Genomic DNA, 18,958 nt, shown 5'->3' on the forward strand with positions numbered 1-18,958 from the left:
AGAAGTCCATATTAGAATGATACATAGAGCGTATATCTCCCCTGCTCAAAGGAGATATATGACAACCCTTGAAACCGGGGCCTGCATTAAATGCTCAATGTCTCATGCCACATTTATTCACTGCGTATGGGATTGTGGTAAAATAAAAAAAAAATTGGAATAAATTGATCCAATTGATCAACTCCATGTTCTCTACCACTGTACTCCCTGACCCTTTAGCATGTCTATGTGGAAATTGCAAAAACTGGGATTTAGGCCCAAATAAGAAATCAAAACTCCATTTGCTAATCACGATTGTTACGGTTGCAACAAAAATCATTCTTATCCATTGGACCCAACATTCTGCTCCCTCCATATCAGAAGTCAAACACAAATTGTTACAAATATTATATTATGACAGACGCACTACTATGCCTGATATTGAACATGGAGTCGAAAAATTCTATCATAAATGGGAATATTTTATTAATATATTAGACGAGCATTCGCAGAACCATATTCTACAATTATTTGAAAATACTTCATGGAACTTACTTAGGAGACTTTCTAATGATACAGGACATTTGTCCTAGGTTGAAAAATTATTTATTTAGATTTCGTCTGACAACACTAACCTGTCAGGATAGAACACCGGACTTAGGATGATTTATTTTCCCTTTCCACCTCTTTCCCATCCTCTCTTCCCCTTTATGTGTTCGATGTCCCCCCGATTTTTTGTATGGTTTTGTTTTGTTTGGTTATGTTCTCATATGTGTCTACAATGGTTGCGACATTTCGCCATCTATCGGATGGTTTTCTCTTTCTTTTACTTTGTTCTAACAGGCACATTATGCTCTGACAGAATTGTATTAAGGGAAAACTCTCTTTCCTTGGCTATTGCTAGATATGATTGTACAATACTTTCTACTCTTCTGTCTTATTGCTATATTTTCTGTATGCTCTTTGTGGCTCATTTATTGCAATAATTTGAACTGTCCACTATACTTTTTAAAATTCAATAAAATATATTTAAAAAACAAACAAAAAAAATTAGAAATAACAAAGAACTGGATGTCTATATAAGAACTGACTATGTAAAAAAATGCAGAGTATAACTTACCTTATTATCACAAACATTACCAGTGCATTGCCCACTAAGCCAACAACAAAAACCATGGAATAGACGGCTGTAATGATGACCGAAATTGTTGGAGAAATAGTGGTGTGGTTGCTTTCATGTGTAGGTGACTCCGGATATTCACTGACGTTTTCATAGTCACCCCAGCCAATCACCAAACTTGAGTTGGGAAAACAACTAGAGGTGCAGACAGGTACACAACTTGGGGAACACGTAGAAACCATTGGATGTCTCTTGGGGCCAAACTCCTCCTCCCGAAAAATCTGCACTGGAGATTCCATCAGCTCTAAACTACTGAAGATCTGGAAAACACTGCACACATAGATGTAAAAAAGAGTGAGTTAGAATAAGGTGGAAAAAAAACCATTATAAAAGAAAACTAGTTTTTAAAGTACATTTAGAGAACATCTACATTACTTTTCCTATAAACAATTACTAAAACTAAGATGAAATGAACATCAAAGTAAATAATATGTATTCAACTTTAAACTAGCATTGAGCTTAACATAACAATTGACTATTTTCTGGCTAATTGCATAATTAAATATGTGCCAGAATTCACAAACATTATTGTATAGAATAGATGGTCTTGGGAGTGGGATGTCATCATAACCCAGGCCTCTAACCTTAATGAGATTGCTATTAGCTTTGTAATCTAAGAGTAATCTAATACTTTAAGTGTTACTGCTTGTAGTACAGTATCAATAGAGCTGGGATATTTATGAAGTATTACAGTATGTTGCAAAATATGTCCTTAAATATGCAGTAATATCTGGTGAAATATAGTCTTTAGATTGTGTAACCTGTGTGATATTTAAATTATGTAAACATATATAGTATTAAATAAGCCTACATTTACAGTAGTAATCAACAGTTTACTAAGTAGCCATGAAAGGGATGCTTTCATAATGTTGACATTTACTATGTCAATGCCACAATATCAACAGTTTATTATGTCAACATTGTTAAAATGTCAACATTGAACATGTCATCATCTGCATAATGTTGACATTCTGCAAAGACCAGAAGGTGGGAGGAGAGAGGGTTAGGTTGCTGAAGATGAGGTTAGGGCTTGCCACTAGGGAAATGGTTAAGCTTTGGCACTATGGGTTAGGGTTAAGGGATAGCGATTCTCAATGCTGGTACCATTGCAGGATGAGTTGGAAGTCATCACAATGTCACCGCCAGACCCAGAAGACATCACTGGAGCCCCTGCACCTGCCACACCAGGTAAATGACCACTAGTAACATATTGTCAACATTCTAATCAGGTTTGCATTTCAGTGTTGACATGATGACAACGTGTCATCATTGCAATGTGATCAATGTTTACATACCAAGCATGTCGACAGTATTGTCATGTTGACATGATGAATTTCAACACAATATACCACACTCACCAGGAAATACTATGCATCTAAATAAAATTATCATTGTTCAATAGTATAATGGAGAGACAGAGGGGCTGCAAGTTGAGTGTCTCTAGAGCAGTGGTTCTCAAACTAGCTCCTCAAGAACCCATACATTTCACATTTTCCAGGTCACCTAGTAGGTGCACAGGTGGAGCTAATTATTTCACTTGCAATTCTGTTAGAAGACATGGAAAACATGAACTGCTTGGGGTCTTGAGGACCGGGTTTGAGAACATGTGCAATAGATAATCAAAACATTATGCAAAGAATAATTGCATATATAAATAATATTTTTAATAAAGCTGTTATCTTTTTTCTATTATTATTATTATTATTATTATTATTATTATTATTATTAGTAGTAGTAGTAGTAGTAGTAGTAGTAGTAGTAGTAGTAGTAGTAGTAGTAGTAGTAGTATTTTTCCCAGAAATACCACTCAGGGTTGCCTATGTAAATTTCATTAACAGTTTTCTGCCTGTGAATTCCTTAAGAATGTAGTTCTATCTTCTATGAGGGGAGGAGTAGGTGTTAGTAATGTAACTACAGTACTTGTGTTTATAGTGATAGATGGAAATATCTTATTTGCAGAGTACTGTAGGTGACACAAATCACAGCTTATAGTAGAAGGAGTCAGCCAAGCAGTGCAAGGAGCTGATTCTGAGTAGGGTGTAGGCACTCTGGCATCTATGACTTTATGCTCTTGCCGCTACAATGCCCTTCCCTGGTGTAGAGCATGCATCTGAGTGGACTGAGACAATGCTTGGTGTGTCTCCTAGACACCACTGTCAGTCACACCATCAAAACTTGCGCCATACTATACTAGGTGCAAATGCATGCAGGATGCGTCTACTTATACCAGACGCAACAGGAGGTGTCTAGTATAAGCAGACACCTCTTGCATGCATTTGTGATCCAGTCTGCATCCGGGGACACAGCAGTGGATCATCGCCAGCTGAGTGACCCATAAGGTCACGCAAGCCAGCCACTGCAGCTCCATCTAAGAGGCCAGGAAATCTCCATCAGAAGACAGAGACTCTGGACTCCTTCAAAACGGAAGCACCATGCCTCCATTTTGTGAAACGGTTGCCACCGCCGCCACTCCCTTTGACGTCTGCAGCTGTAGCGCATCCAATTATTAACCACATGCACAGTATGGGTCAGCGCATATGCAAAGTTAAGGCCATCGGTACTTTGCAACCTTCTTTCAGTTGTGTTAGGACCTGAATCAGGCCCATCTTGCGCAGATAATCAGGACACATGGATGATGCATGCACAGTAGTAAAACATTGTTCCACTGTGTCCAAAATTGGCAATGCGCATGACTCAGAATCAGGCACCAAAGCTGTATAAAAGTTTCACAGAGTCACCAAACAAAGCAATGTTATTGCACAAGAGGCCAGTCATCACTATATATGCAAATATGCATGTTAGCATCTAAAAAAACATAGGGGGGAAATTTACTAAGAAACGTGTTTAGTCATTTTTGCGTTTTTCATCAATAAAGCCAGAACAAAGGCATTGGTTTGAAAACTCAACTTCACTGACCAAATCGCGGAAAATCACCATTGAACAAAACATCTGCAAATAACATTGATACCAATAGAGATCACTTATGTACAAACTTGCACCAAGGCCCTCATTCCGAGTTGTTCGCTCACTAGATGCTTCTAGCAGCATTGCACACACTAGGCCTCCGCCCTCTGGGAGTGTATCTTAGTTTAACAGAATAGCGAACAAAAGATTAGCAGAATTGCTACTAAATAATTCTTTGCAGTTTCTGAGTAGCTCCAGACCTACTCAGAGATTGCGATCAGCTCAGTCCGTTTAGTTCCTGGTTTGACGTCACAAACACGCCCTGCGTTCGGCCAGCCACTCCCCCGTTTCTTCAGACACTCCCGCGTTTTTCCCTGACACGCCTGCGTTTTTTAGCACACTCCCGGAAAACGCTCAGTTACCACCCAGAAACGCCCCTTTCCTGTCAATTATTCACCGATCAGCAGTGCGACTGAAAAGCACCGCAGGATCCACAGCAAAACTGCTAGGTTTTGTGTTAAATAACTAAGTGCATGCGCCCTGCGCGCCTTGCGCATGCGCAATTAGCAACAAATCGCAGCATAGCGAACATCGGTAACAAGCGAACAACTCCCCAAAATCGCAACTCGATTCACTAAACCAATACACTTTAAAAAAGCAGTACGTTTGATGCAAAGCCTGCATGGATCAGTGAGATCTGTGCAGGAATTCACGTTTTAAGTGAATTAAAAGGCTAATTTGAGAAAAGAAAGGGATTGAGTCCTCCCCAAAAATCATAACCAACACCGGGCTGTGTGAGCCAGTACTGGTTCAGTGAATACAGGGGAAAAATAGGGTGATGGACCCCTGTATTTCACTGAAGCAGCACTGGGCACTTGATCTGGTTCTAGTGCTAGAAATACAGGGACACACTGCGTAGAAAGGGGTAATGCCACAGTTAAGGGACACACTTGCAGGGGCTCCTATCCAAAGCATTCTTCCCCCCAACTACTTACTACAGCCTTGAAATTCCTTGGAAAGTGGGAATATCCCCCCCATCCCCAATAAAGGGTTCACCTTCCAAAGGATCCCCCAGGGCTAAGGTGAAGCCCAGAGCTATCCTTGGCACCCCTGGGTGGTGGGTACCAAGTTGATAGCAATTAAAGTGATAGTAAGAGTAATATTTTGTTTTACAGGAGGATTGCTGGTCCCAGCAATCCTCCCCTGCATGTCGGTACTTGGAGAACCACAAGTACCAGCATGGGGAATTAAGGCGCCCACCATTACCTCTAGCTCCCCTTCTAAGACAAATATTAAAATAAGACAGAACACCAAAACCATGAAAGTACAACCTTAAAAAACACACACTCTCACTAGGGAGGCTTGCAGAGACTTGCAGTCCCTCTTTAAAAGATAATATTATTTCTCAACTTAATTGAATGGACTATCAACTCAGCACCCACAGCCCAGGGGTTCTGAATAGCCCCGGGCTTCAGCCCTGGCCTTGTGTGCCATGGAGGGGAGGATCCATTATTGGTGGTAACCACTCCTCCCAGAATCCCTGGTCTGGGCTGACTTGTTAGAGGGGTCAATGCTTCAGCCACAGAATCCCGTGAAGTGTGTTCCCTGGCTGTGGCATTACCCCCTGTTAGTGAAGGCCGGTACTGCTTTTAAAAATACAAATGACATCTATGTCTTCTTTCCCCTCATACTCCAAGAGCCCGGTGCTGGTTCTTAAAATACATGGGAACCCTACGTAAGTTTTTCCCCTGTATTTTTGGATCCAGGACCAGCCTTAAAGAGCCCAGGGCTGGTTATGCTTCTGGGAGGACCCCACGCCATATTGTTTAATCATTTACTTACATTTACACAGAGAATTACTGATCTGTGCAGGCTTTATGTTCAGAAGTATTTAGCTGCCAGCACACTGCACACATATCAAAATCCGCAGCCAAACACGAATGCATACACTATCAGAAAACACGATTGCCTAAAACAAGTAAGCATTGTAAATTCCTGTATTTAATTTTTTTAAAAGCACCTGTGTCGCAACGATCACACCTGTGTTTAATCTCGGCCAATCTTTGGTCAGACATGAATTTTAGTAAATTTTACCCTGAAGATTGGGTCCTGATGTTACTCTACCATCGATGATAGTGTAGCAATAGGTTTTTTTTCCCTATCGCAAGCTCCGGTCAAATGGCCCTTAGACCTTCTATCTTTCACTGATTGGCCCATCGTGGTAACATGGCCAAGCCTGGGCCAGAGATAAAGATTTAAACCATCAATGTTTTTCTGTAGATAGTTTCCTGACATCAGTGAAAAGTACTAATGGAACTGTCAATGGAGATCATTGATGGTGAACTATTTAATGTCAATGCCTAGTTATGCATAGAGTGGAGCATGCTCAGTAGAGCCCTATTTCACTGTTTAAGGTCTATTAAAGTGAAATTAAAAAGCTAAACAGGACTATATTGTAGATGTACAAAAGAGCAGGGCAGGGGCCTGAAGAGGTGATGAGGATTTAACATGCCTCCCCTCTCTATCAGCCTCAGAGTAGTCACCTGAGATGTCACAGTGATGGAGGCTTCTGATTGCAGTCATTATAAAGGATTAATGGTCTACTTAGTTGTGTGTTTGCCATGTCCTGATACTATGTATAAGGTTGATGAGACATCTGTTGTCATATACAGTAATCCTGTTGATTGCAGGAGTGCTTCTTTTCACTGGACTTTATTCTGCATTCATTTAGCATTTGGACATAATGGGGTATATTTACTAAGGTCCCGATTTTGACCGAGATGCCGTTTTTTCATCAAAGTGTCATCTCGGTAATTTACTAAGCAATAATCACGGCAGTGATGAGGGCATTCGTAATTTTTTGGAAGTCCAACAAAAAAAATACGAATGAATACACCATCGGTCAAAACGCGGCTGTTTAAGTATGAATCTCGGTAATTTACTAAGAAGTGCAAAGCAAAAAAAAGAAAAACACTGCCGTGAAAAATTACAACTCGTAAAAAAGTGCTAAAAAAAAACAGACCTGCTTTTTTAATCCGTGATTGTATAGGCATGCAGGGATCCATGAGATCCGTGCATGTATATCAGTGGGAAGGGGTGGGAAAGTGGTTATTTTCTTTAAAAAAATTGCGTGGGGTCCCCCCTCCTAAGCATAACCAGCCTCGGGCTCTTTGAGCCGATCCTGGTTGCAGAAATATGGGGGAAAAATTGACAGGGGTTCCCCCATATTTAAGCAACCAGCATCGGGCTCTGCGCCTGGTCCTGGTTCCAAAAATACGGGGGACAAAAAGAGTAGGGGTCCCCCGTATTTCTAAAACCAGCACCGGGCTCCACTAGCTGGACAGATAATGCCACAGCCGGGGGTCACTTTTATATAGTGCCCTGCGGCCGTGGCATCAAAAATCCAACTAGTCACCCCTGGCCGGGGTACCCTGGGGGAGTGGGGACCCCTTCAATCAAGGGGTCCCCCCCCTCAGCCACCCAAGGGCCAGGGGTGAAGCCCGAGGCTGTCCCCCCCATCCAATTGGCTGCGGATGGGGGGCTGATAGCCTTTTGTGAAAATGAAAAGATATTGTTTTTAGTAGCAGTACTACAAGGCCCAGCAAGCCTCCCCCGCATGCTGGTACTTGGAGAACCACAAGTACCAGCATGCGGCGGAAAAACGGGCCCGCTGGTACCTGTAGTACTACTACTAAAAAAATACCAAAAAAAAGACAATACACACACACCTTGAAAGTAAAGTTTTATTACATGCATCCACACAAACATACATACATACTTACCTTATGTTCACACGAGGGTCTGTCCTCTTCTCCAGTAGAATCCATGGGTACCTGTTGAATAAATTCTACTCACCAGATCCAGGGTCCCAGGCTCCTCGTAGCATCCATTTGTAATCCACGTACTTGAATAAAATAAAAAAACGGAGAGCCGAGCCACGCACTGAAAGGGGACCCATGTTTGCACATGGGCCCCCTTTCCCCGAATGCCAGAAACCCACTCTGACTGATGTCTAAGTGGGTTTCTTCAGCCAATCAGGGAGCGCCACGTTGTGGCACCCTCCTGATCGGCTGTGTGCTCCTGTACTGTCTGACAGGCGGCACACGGCAGTGTTACAATGTAGCGCCTATGCGCTCCATTGTAACCAATGGTGGGAACTTTCTGCCCTGCGGTTGACCGAAAGTGACCTCACCGCTGAGCAGAAAGTTCCCACCATTGGTTACAATGGAGCGCATAGGCGCTACATTGTAACACTGCCGTGTGCCGCCTGTCAGACAGTACAGGAGCACACAGCCGATCAGGAGGGTGCTACAACGTGGCGCTCCCTGATTGGCTGAAGAAACCCACTTAGACATCAGTCAGAGTGGGTTTCTGGCATTCGGGGAAAGGGGGCCCATGTGCAAACATGGGTCCCCTTTCAGTGCGTGGCTCGGCTCTCCGTTTTTTTATTTTATTCAAGTACGTGGATTACAAATGGATGCTACGAGGAGCCTGGGACCCTGGATCTGGTGAGTAGAATTTATTCAACAGGTACCCATGGATTCTACTGGAGAAGAGGACAGACCCTCGTGTGAACATAAGGTAAGTATGTATGTATGTTTGTGTGGATGCATGTAATAAAACTTTACTTTCAAGGTGTGTGTGTATTGTCTTTTTTTGGGTATTTTTTAGTAGTAGTACTACAGGTACCAGCGGGCCCGTTTTTCCGCCGCATGCTGGTACTTGTGGTTCTCCAAGTACCAGCATGCGGGGGAGGCTTGCTGGGCCTTGTAGTACTGCTACTAAAAACAATATCTTTTCATTTTCACAAAAGGCTATCAGCCCCCCATCCGCAGCCAATTGGATGGGGGGGACAGCCTCGGGCTTCACCCCTGGCCCTTGGGTGGCTGGGTGGGGGGGACCCCTTGATTGAAGGGGTCCCCACTCCCCCAGGGTACCCCGGCCAGGGGTGACTAGTTGGATTTTTGATGCCACGGCCGCAGGGCACTATATAAAAGTGACCCCCGGCTGTGGCATTATCTGTCCAGCTAGTGGAGCCCGGTGCTGGTTTTAGAAATACGGGGGACCCCTACTCTTTTTGTCCCCCGTATTTTTGGAACCAGGACCAGGCGCAGAGCCCGATGCTGGTTGCTTAAATATGGGGGAACCCCTGTCATTTTCCCCCCCATATTTCTGCAACCAGGGTCGGCTCAAAGAGCCCGAGGCTGGTTATGCTTAGGAGGGGGGACCCCACGCATTTTTTTTCTCCGTTTTACAGTGTTTATTTAAAAAAAAAAAAAAATGAACCCCAGCACGGATCACACAGATCCGGCCGAGATTCATTGTGATAAAGTCGGCAGTGTTTTGCTAATCACTGCCGTAAAAAACGGGAAAAAAACCCGAATGACATCGACATCGGAACAAATGAAAAATCCGAATACGACAGCTTAGTAAATTAGGCGTAATAAATTCAAAAAGTTGCAGTTTTACACTTTTGATGTCATTCGTGATTGAACTTTGACCTTTTTCCGAAAATTACGAATGTTAGTAAATATACCCCAATGTCTTTACCCTAATATACTATAAATAACTTTGCATATATGCTGATTATTGGGATATGTGTGAAGATGGTGCCGTCATTTGATTTTACATTACTTAATAATGATGATGATCATGATGTTTTTTCAGTTGAAATAACTGTGCTCATATAATTCTGATTATTTATGTATTTATAATAATAAGACTGGATGAAGAGAAAAGAGGAAAAATGATACCTACTGTAGACAGAAGCACCATCACAAATGTCTATTGGGGATGCGGTCAATTAACCTACAATCAAAATACCGACAACCATTGACCAACCGTCAAAATCCTGACATGGTCAAAATACCGACATTTAAAATACCGACAGGTCAAAAAGTCAACATGAGTTTTTCATGATTTTTTCATTGAAACCGACTTGTTCATACATTACCATCCCAGTGAACCTGGAGGGGCAATATAATAGTGTGCCAAGCGCAGCGAGGCACCGTGCCCATATGGGACGCAGTGCACTTATACGGTGTCCATGTCGACCTATGTTGACATACAGTACACACCAAAAAAACAATGAAAAACTTTTGTCAACTTTTTGACCTGCTGACATTTTAAATGTCGGTATTTTGACCTTGTCGGTATTTTGAGCTTGTCGGGATTTAGACCGTCGGTCAATTGATGTTGGGATTTTGACCGTCGGGATTTTGATTGTAGGTATTTCATACTGATCCCGTCTATTGTGTGACTACTGCATAATATACTAGTGTTTCCGTCAACAATGCAGGAAAGTAAAGTAAGAAATAGTTTTGTCCAAAACAAGAAATCACAGAAATGTATCTCTTCCTGCACCTTAAAGTAAATGCATGTACATTATACAGTATAAATAATAATGCATTTGCAACAGTTAAAGTGTACAAGATTTTATGTATGTTTTAACTTTGTTTATTTAAATGAATGTCATTTGTTGTGAAATGCAAAAAAAACCCACCAGCCTGGTTTTGCCAACACCAAAATTAACAACAGCATGGTTTCAGAGACACAACCATAACAAATAGTGGCTCACTTATTGTGCTTATCAAAGCCTTGGCACTGGTAGAAACATACCTTATAGGGCCCATACATCAGCAGAGTTTGAGATAGAGTAGTTTTAGAGCAGATAGGGTTGTGTCTTAAGGAAACAACCTGCTTTTAGCTTGTAAATGATTGCCACTTTAAAAATATGGGAATTCTCGCACAAACTCTTGCTCCACATTGTTTCTCTCACCCTATTACATTTACCATTGTATCTCCTTGTAAGCAGGGCCAGTGTGCACTTAGGGAGTACCCAAGGCAGGGCCGGATTAAAGGAGGGGCGACAGGGGCGGCCGTCCCAGGGCACCCACACACAGCTGTTTGCAGCTGAGTAGTCCTCCAGCGGCTCAGGGAGCAGCTTACATGTAGCTGTGTGGGCCAGGTCACAGGTGCAGTGCTCGGAAGCAGAATAAGCAGGAGGAGGACGGTGTCAGGTCCCGCCACTGCCACCCGCTGCTGTATGTACGCACAGCAGCCTTTCCCCTTCTCCTATGCCCGCTCCCACATCGCTGCTCCCTGCAGCAGAGGTCAGGTCCGGGGGCACTGCACACAGTGGACTGGCACTGTGCTGTCCAGGTAGAAGTGCGGAAAGTTCAATGTGTGTTGAGGGGGAGTGCTCAGGGTGGTTTGACAGCTATTTTACAGTGGGTGCCCCCACAACTTTGTAGCCCCTTGGCCCCTACCAGCCTTAATCTGGCCCTGACCCTAGGCGCTCACCCGCAGGCTTAACTAAAACATTAATTGCAAAGACTGATTGATTTACGATTTTCTTTTTCCAAAAACAATCTTGCTTTTATTTATATAAAGTACTAGCTGGAGTACCTGGATTTTAAGAATGTCTGTTTACAAAAATAAATGGAAATATTAAACACACAGTATAAATAACATTGTAGATAGCTGAATACCTGGGCTTTTTGATACGGGATGAGGATGGTAAATTAGAATGATAGTTGTTTGTTACTTTACGTTGGTTGGAGATCTAGTATAATGGCATATTTTGCTTCCCAGACGCACTTTGTGTAGTGGCTGGACCCCTTTTTGGTCCCCCAAAGCACCCTGCTCTTCCCACTATACAACTCCCAGTCTGTGTCTTCCTGCTGCCTCCATTCCCCTCCTCACATCATGTCAGTGACCCTGTGAAATTATTGATTTATTTACAGTTTCTTATATAGATGTGTGCTGCTGGGGGACTGTGCTACATTCACTATATAACTCTCAGTGTGTGGGTTTGTGCTATCCCCATTCCCCTCCTCACATCATGTCACTGGCCCTGTCACATTCAGTCCTGTGATCACTAACATATCATACATGTCCTGATATAGTCTGTGCTGCTGGCCACTAGGGGTGCTAGTGGTGTGTTACCTCCACAGTGTTTGTCCCCAGAATGTAAGTCATATGTGTAGTAAGTTTGGTGTAAATTGCTCTGGGCATTCCAGAGTTATGCTGTCTGCTGAAAAACTCTGTGCTGCTGCCTCACCCCTAGGGGTGCTAGGGGTGTCTGACCCCCACAGTGTTTTTTCCCAGCTTGTAAGTCATATGTGTACCAAGTTTGTTGTAAATTGGTCCAGGCATTCAGGAGCTATGCTGTCTGCTGGGATACTCTGTGCTGCTGTCCCACCCCTAGGGGTACTAGGGGTGTCTAACCCCCACAGAGTTTGTTCCCAGATTGTAAGTCAGATGTGTACCAAGTTTGGTGTAAATTGCTCCAGGCCTTCCACAGTTATGCTGTCTGCTGACATACTCTGTGCTGCTGTCCCACCCCTAGGGGTGCTAGGGGTGTCTGATCCCCGCAGTGTTTGTTTCCACAGTGAAAGTCATATGTGTACCAAGTTTGTTGTAAATTCCTGCAGGCATTCCAGAGTTAAGCTGTCTGCTGAAATACTCAGTGCTGCTGCCTCACCCCTAGGGGTGCTAGGGGTCCCCCCCCCCCCCCCCCCCCCACGGTGTTTGTTTCCAGATTGTAAGGCATATGTGTACCAATTTTTGAGTACATTGCTCCAGTAGTTCCGGAGTTATGCTGTCTCCTGATATACTCTGTGCTGCCGTCTCCCCTCCTGGGGGTGATAGGGATTTCTAATTGTTTTAGTTGCCTCCTCCGTGGTTTAATGTGCTCATATGTAAAATTTCACGATCTTTGCTTATAAACTGTGGATTTGTATAGAAAGATAGAAGGAGGGATTTTCACTTTTATATAGTAGATTACAATACAAAATTGAAGGTCTATTTACTAAGCCATGGATGCAGATAAAGTGAATGGAGATAAAGTGCCAGCCAATCCATTCCTAATTGTCATTTTTGAAACACAGCCTGTGACATGGCAGTTAGGAGCTGATTGGCTGGTACTTTATCTTCATCAAATGCTTAGTAAATAGATCCCTTTGTAACATTTAACAGTCAAGCTGTAACAGGCTACCGAGAATTCAAGGCTGGAAAATATAATATGTTCCAAAAATATGAATGGCTTTAATTTATCTTAAAATTAAAAAAATACAATAAACTAACCACTGAAGAAGCCAAACTATTTGATTGCTTACAGCCTGACCTAGAATAGTGTAATAAATTAAAAAAGTAAAATAAAAAATAAATAAAAACTAATAAAAAAAAAGGTCAGACTGATTTGGTTACTAATGTAGGAAGTAAATAATACCTGTACAATATTTTGGCATCATATATTAATCAATCCAAATCAATGCCTTCCAGCTTACTATATAGTTGTCAACTACTGAGATTGATTGTTTCTTGTATGCAATGGTATAAAACATTAGGTCTTTAGCAAAAGTCACAGTCAAATTGAATTATTAATAAAGTAACTCCTCTGGGAAACACTATTCATTTCTATGTCATGAAATCTATTCAATTCATCTTTCCAACTCATTCTTCCTTGCTCTGTGCCACATCAAGGTCCTTATATGTTTTAATCAATACAAAAATCCTATAAATACACACTGGTCCCTAATTCCAATAATTCTTTTTGCCATTGCCATTGACTATTGCATATACTGTAATCCAATTTAGGAGGTCAGTTGATATTATTTTGTTCTGCAGAGATGCCGTAATCCTTTGTCCCCAGTAAAAATAAAACTATAGTTAAACAACCAAGATCCCAACTTGGTGGCTGATTCAGACCTGATCGGTGCTGTGCAGGTCTGAACTGCGCTGGCCACCGCCGGTTGTCGTAGCCCAGCGATCGCCTCTGCCTGATTGATAGGCAGAGGCGGGGTCGCTGGGTGGTAGGGGCGGGCCGGCGGCATGTAGCCGCCGTTTATGGGGCGTGGTCCGGGCAACGCAGGCATGCTCGGACCGTTGGGGGGTGGGTGGGCTGCGGAGGCTGTGTGATGTCACACACAGCCGCTGCGACCTGGGCAATGACGTGTAGCACCCTGCCAACGCGCAGAGCTACTCTTGAAGTACAAAAGCATCGCTGCTGTGCGATGCTTTTGTATTTGTGCGATGGGGCAGGGATTGACATGCGGGGGGACGCCCAGTACAGGGCTAGCCCGCCCCACATATCAGTGTGACTGATCGTAGATGTGCTAAATTTAGCACATCTACGATCAGGTCTGAATTAGTCAAACATTATCACATTTTATTGCATGTGATTTTTCTTGGATGTATTGGTATAAAACTACAGATGTTTTGAGGCTTTCTAATGCCCTGCTTTAGATGAGTTTGAAGAATGGCATTAACCATCACCATACTGTGCAATAATAGTGAATAACTTGTCATGTTGATGAATTTGAGCTCTTGTTTGAATTCTTTGTCTTGTGCAATGACTATCTGTCTTTAGAGTCTACATGTGTCACAGTCAGAATGTCCTTGTGAGATGAGTTCTTCACTCTAACAGTTTTAAAGAACACTAAAGACCATTTACTAAATGAAGAATATATATGTGGATAATGCAAAAAGGCTTGTATATGTCCACCTAACACACAAATACAGTGGTTATAAAAGGTGTTCAACCCCTTAGCCTTTTTCACATGATGATGTGTTACAACATGGAACAATGATGAATTTAATTTAAATTTATGGCCACAAGTCAACAAAAAAAGTACTCAATAAAAAAATTTTTATCCGACCATTTGTCATAACTAGTTAGTAACAAAAAAAAATTAGTATTCAGATCTATTTACTAATCCTTGGATGGAGATAAGGTGGACGGCGATAAAGTACCAGCCAATCAGCTATTAACTGCCATGTCACAGGCTTTGTTTGAAAAATAACAGTTAGGAGCTGATTGGCTGGTACTTTATCTCTGCCCATATTACCTCCATCCAAGATTGAGTACATAGACCCCACAGTCCCCCACACCTCCCGCCGGGTTTAATACCGGGTAGAAGCATGTTTGGCAGCAAAAGCTTGGAGTCTATTTGTGTACAGTATTTAGCAGTTTTATGCATCACACTGGAATGTAAGCCCATTCTTCTTGGCAGAATTGTTCAAATTGAGTTTGGATGGTAATTACTGATGGACAACAATTTTTAAATATTGCCACAGCTGCTCATTTGTATTGGGATCTTGGCTTTGGCTTGGACACTACAAGACATGAATACTTGTATTGTTTAGATACCCCAGTATGATGTTTGCTGGATGTCGTGGGTATTGTCATTTGGAAGATTAATCTTAGCAGGGCCAAAACTAGGATTTTTGTCACCCAGGGCAAGGCAGTAATTTGGTGAACCCCCCACTCCCATGTCTCTGCAGTAGTCTGTGGCCCCCTCCGTGTCTCTACAGCAGTCTGTGCCCCCCACCACCTTCCCATATCACTGCAGCAGCCTGTGTCGCTCCCTCTATATCTCTGCAGAAGCAGCCTATCTTTGTGTTACCCCACCACCACTTACCTTGATCTTCTCCTTGTTCCTCCTTAAGGCAGCAGCAGGCTCTTCACACACTGGCCCTCATTCCGAGTTGTTCGTTCGTTATTTTCCTTCGCATCGGTGCAATTTTCCGCTAACTACGCATGCGCAATGTTCGCACTGCGGCTGCGCCAAGTAAATTTGCTAAGAAGTTTGGTATTTTACTCACGGCATTACGAGGTTTTTACTTCGTTCTGGTGATCGTAGTGTGATTGACAGGAAGTGGGTGTTTCTGGGCGGAAACTGGCCGTTTTATGGTAGTGTGTGAAAAAACGCTGCCATTTCTGGGAAAAACGCGGGAGTGGCTGGAGAAACGGGGGAGTGCCTGGGCGAACGCTGGGTGTGTTTGTGACGTCAAACCAGGAACGAAACTGACTGAACTGATCGCAGTGCCAGAGTAAGTCTGGAGCTACTCAGAAACTGCAAAGAAATTTCTATTCGCAATTTTGCGAATCTTTCGTTCGCAATTCTGCTAAGCTAAGATTCACTCCCAGAGGGCGGCGGCTTAGCGTGTGCACTGCTGCGAAAAGCGGCTAGCGAGCGAACAACTCGGAATGAGGGCCACTGTTCAATAAGTGTGCGTGACGTCATGATGTCATGCACGGAGTGCAGATAGGGGAAAAGAAAATATTATTTTACTGGATGATCAACGTCACCCTATGCCTACGCATGTCTTAGGGTAAACAGCAGCCAGGATTCGATGAGAGTTTGTTTCAGTAAGGGCTTGCCACCCTCCATTACAACCCATATTTAAGAATCATGCATGCTACCATCTTTTGTCATGTGAGACTCTTATTCCTATAGCGTTATCGTTGGCCTCTTGTTGATCTCCCCGACTACAGCTCTTCTCACCTGGACACTCAGTTTTGGAGGATAACCTGTACTATACAAATTCACAGCTGTTACATACAGTATTTTCTCCATTTTTGCATGATGGCTGAAACTGAGATTCGGGTATATTCAATGCTTTCTTAAAATTCTTGAATCCTTTTCCTAATTGGTACTTCTCAACAGACTTGCCCAGAGTCTGCTTAGAATGTTCTTTTGGCATAATTTTATAATCTAGTCATTGCTTGGAAATGCACCTGGGGGAGCTTGCAGGGTCTGGTGGATTTATGCTGCAGTCATGTGATACACTATTTATGTCTAGACGCTTGTAAAGGTGCATACACTCTTGCCGATAAAGTAAACTACGTCGACCATTTTCACCCGTTAACGACCCTCGCTGTTGGTCGTGCATGCAGCTCAATTTGGACTGTTGTCCAAAAGCTGCATGCACGGCCCGGCCGCAGCATGACATCACTGAGTGATATGGTCATCATATTGCTCAGTGTGTATTGCCTGCCGCTGAGCGCCCCGGCAGGGAAGGGAATACACTAGGCGACATCGCTAATAGAACACATCGCCTAGTGTGTACCCACCTTACCTTTATATGTAAATATAAATAAATATACATGAATAAAAATACTTGAATCTTCAAAAGATTATTGTAACCCAGTAGAAGATAGCCAGGTGTGTCCGTGAACACACCGAATGATTGAAAACAGCTGACTCAATTAAGGAAAACTGATTCCACAATGATCACACAAAACCAAGAACTTTGATACTGCACTGCTAACAACCAGATGCACATGATGGCAGACTAAGCACTTACAATCCATTTTTGTAGTTGATTTAAAATGTATAATTACTATAATGGGTTAAAACGTCAAGCAATTAATTGCAGTATAAAGAATATGCATGCATTAAAACAGATTTTGACAAAGTGGCCACTTGTATCTTTCTTATATAAGAAACATGAGTATCTAATAATTCCTTTGAGTTGTAGCTCGTATGTTTGTTGTATCCAGGGGTTAAAGTTAGCCGAAACGGGGCGGAACTGCATTCCATCAGTTCCACTTGGAGACGGAACACAGTTCCGCCTCTACTGGCTCACCTTACCCACTGTGTGCAGCCGCCGCTGCTGGAAGATGCCGGGCGCCCGCTGAGATTGTGTTACCAGCGGGCGCCCGGCTCTCTCTCCACAACGGCAGCCAGAGGCAGGAGCTCAGTACTGAGCTCCGGCTTCCGGCTCTTCACTGTGCGCTATGGGAGAGACGTCATGACGTCTCTCCCATAGTGTCGAGGAGTGGAGGACGGAATGACTGTGGCGGTCAGATGTGGGAGCGGGGCTGAGTGTGTATGGTGGTTTTAGTTTTGTTTTACCCTATGTGTAGCGGCGCATCTACTGGGGGGCATTACTACTAGGGGGCTTTACTACTGTGGGCAAACTACTGGGGGCATTACTACGGGGGGCTTTACTACTGGGGGCATTACTACTGGGGTGGGCTTTACTACTGGGGGGGCTTTACTACTGGGGGGCTTTACTACTGTGGGCAAACTACTGGGAGCATTACTACTGGGGGCATTACTACTGGGGGGTATTACTACTGAGGGGCATTACTACTGGGGGGCTTTACTACTGGGGGACTTTACTACTGGGAGCTTTACTACTGTGGGCAAGCTACTGGCGGGGCTTTACTACTAGGGGCAAACTACTGTGGGCAAACTACAAGGGGGCAAGCTACTGGGGGCATTACTAATGGGGGCTAACTACTGGGGGCAAACTACAGGAGGGCATTACTACTGGGGGTATAAAAAAGGGACATAACTACTTGAAGGCAAACTACAAGTTGGCTAAACTACTGGGAGCATAACTACAGGGGTTAAACTACTTGGGGGCATTACTACTAGGGGGCATTACTACTGGGGGCTAAACTACAAGGGGGCAAGCTACAAGGGGGCAAGCTACAAGGGGGCAAACTACATGGGGGCTAGCTACTGGGGGCATTACTAACAGTGGCTTACTACTGGGGGCATTACTAACAGGGGCTAACTACTGGGGGCATTACTAACAGGGGATAACTACTGGGGCAAACTACAGGAGGGCATTACTACTGGGAGCAAACTACAGGAGGGCATTACTACTGGGGGTATAACTACAAGGGCATTACTACTTGGGGGCATCACTACAAGTGGGCTAAACTACTGGGAGCATAACCACAGGGGTTAAACTACTTGGGGGCATTACTACTTGGAGACATTACTACTGGGGGCTAAACTGCAAGGGGGCAAGCTACAAGGGGGCAAACTACATGGGGGCTAGCTACTGGGGGCATTACTAATAGTGGCTTACTACTGGGGGCATTACTAACAGGGGCTAACTACTGGGGGCATTACTAACAGGGGCTAACTACTGGGGCAAACTACAGGAGGGCATTACTACTGGGGGAAAACTACAGGAGGGCATTACTACTGGGGGTATAACTACAGGGGGCTTACTACTTGGGGACATTACTACTGGGGGCTAAACTACAAGGAGGCAAGCTACAAGGGGGCAAACTACATGGGGACTAGCTACTGGGGGCATTACTAACAGTGGCTTACTACCAGTGCCGTAACTAGGCATTTTAGCGCT

General features: G+C 43.6%; 1 protein-coding gene across 1 annotated transcript in view; it reads right to left on the reverse strand.

Annotated features, from left to right (window-relative positions):
* The window catches only part of OPRK1 (opioid receptor kappa 1), a 153,209-nt gene that overhangs the window by 88,943 nt on the left and 45,308 nt on the right, over nt 1–18,958 (reverse strand). The window contains exon 2 of the mRNA XM_063923719.1: nt 1,100–1,429. Within this exon, the coding sequence (XP_063779789.1) occupies nt 1,100–1,398 (299 nt within the window). The 5' untranslated portion in view covers nt 1,399–1,429. The remainder of the gene's footprint in view (nt 1–1,099; nt 1,430–18,958) is intronic.

Source organism: Pseudophryne corroboree, chromosome 5 (assembly GCF_028390025.1).
Source record: "Pseudophryne corroboree isolate aPseCor3 chromosome 5, aPseCor3.hap2, whole genome shotgun sequence".
NCBI classification, from domain to species: domain Eukaryota; kingdom Metazoa; phylum Chordata; class Amphibia; order Anura; family Myobatrachidae; genus Pseudophryne; species Pseudophryne corroboree.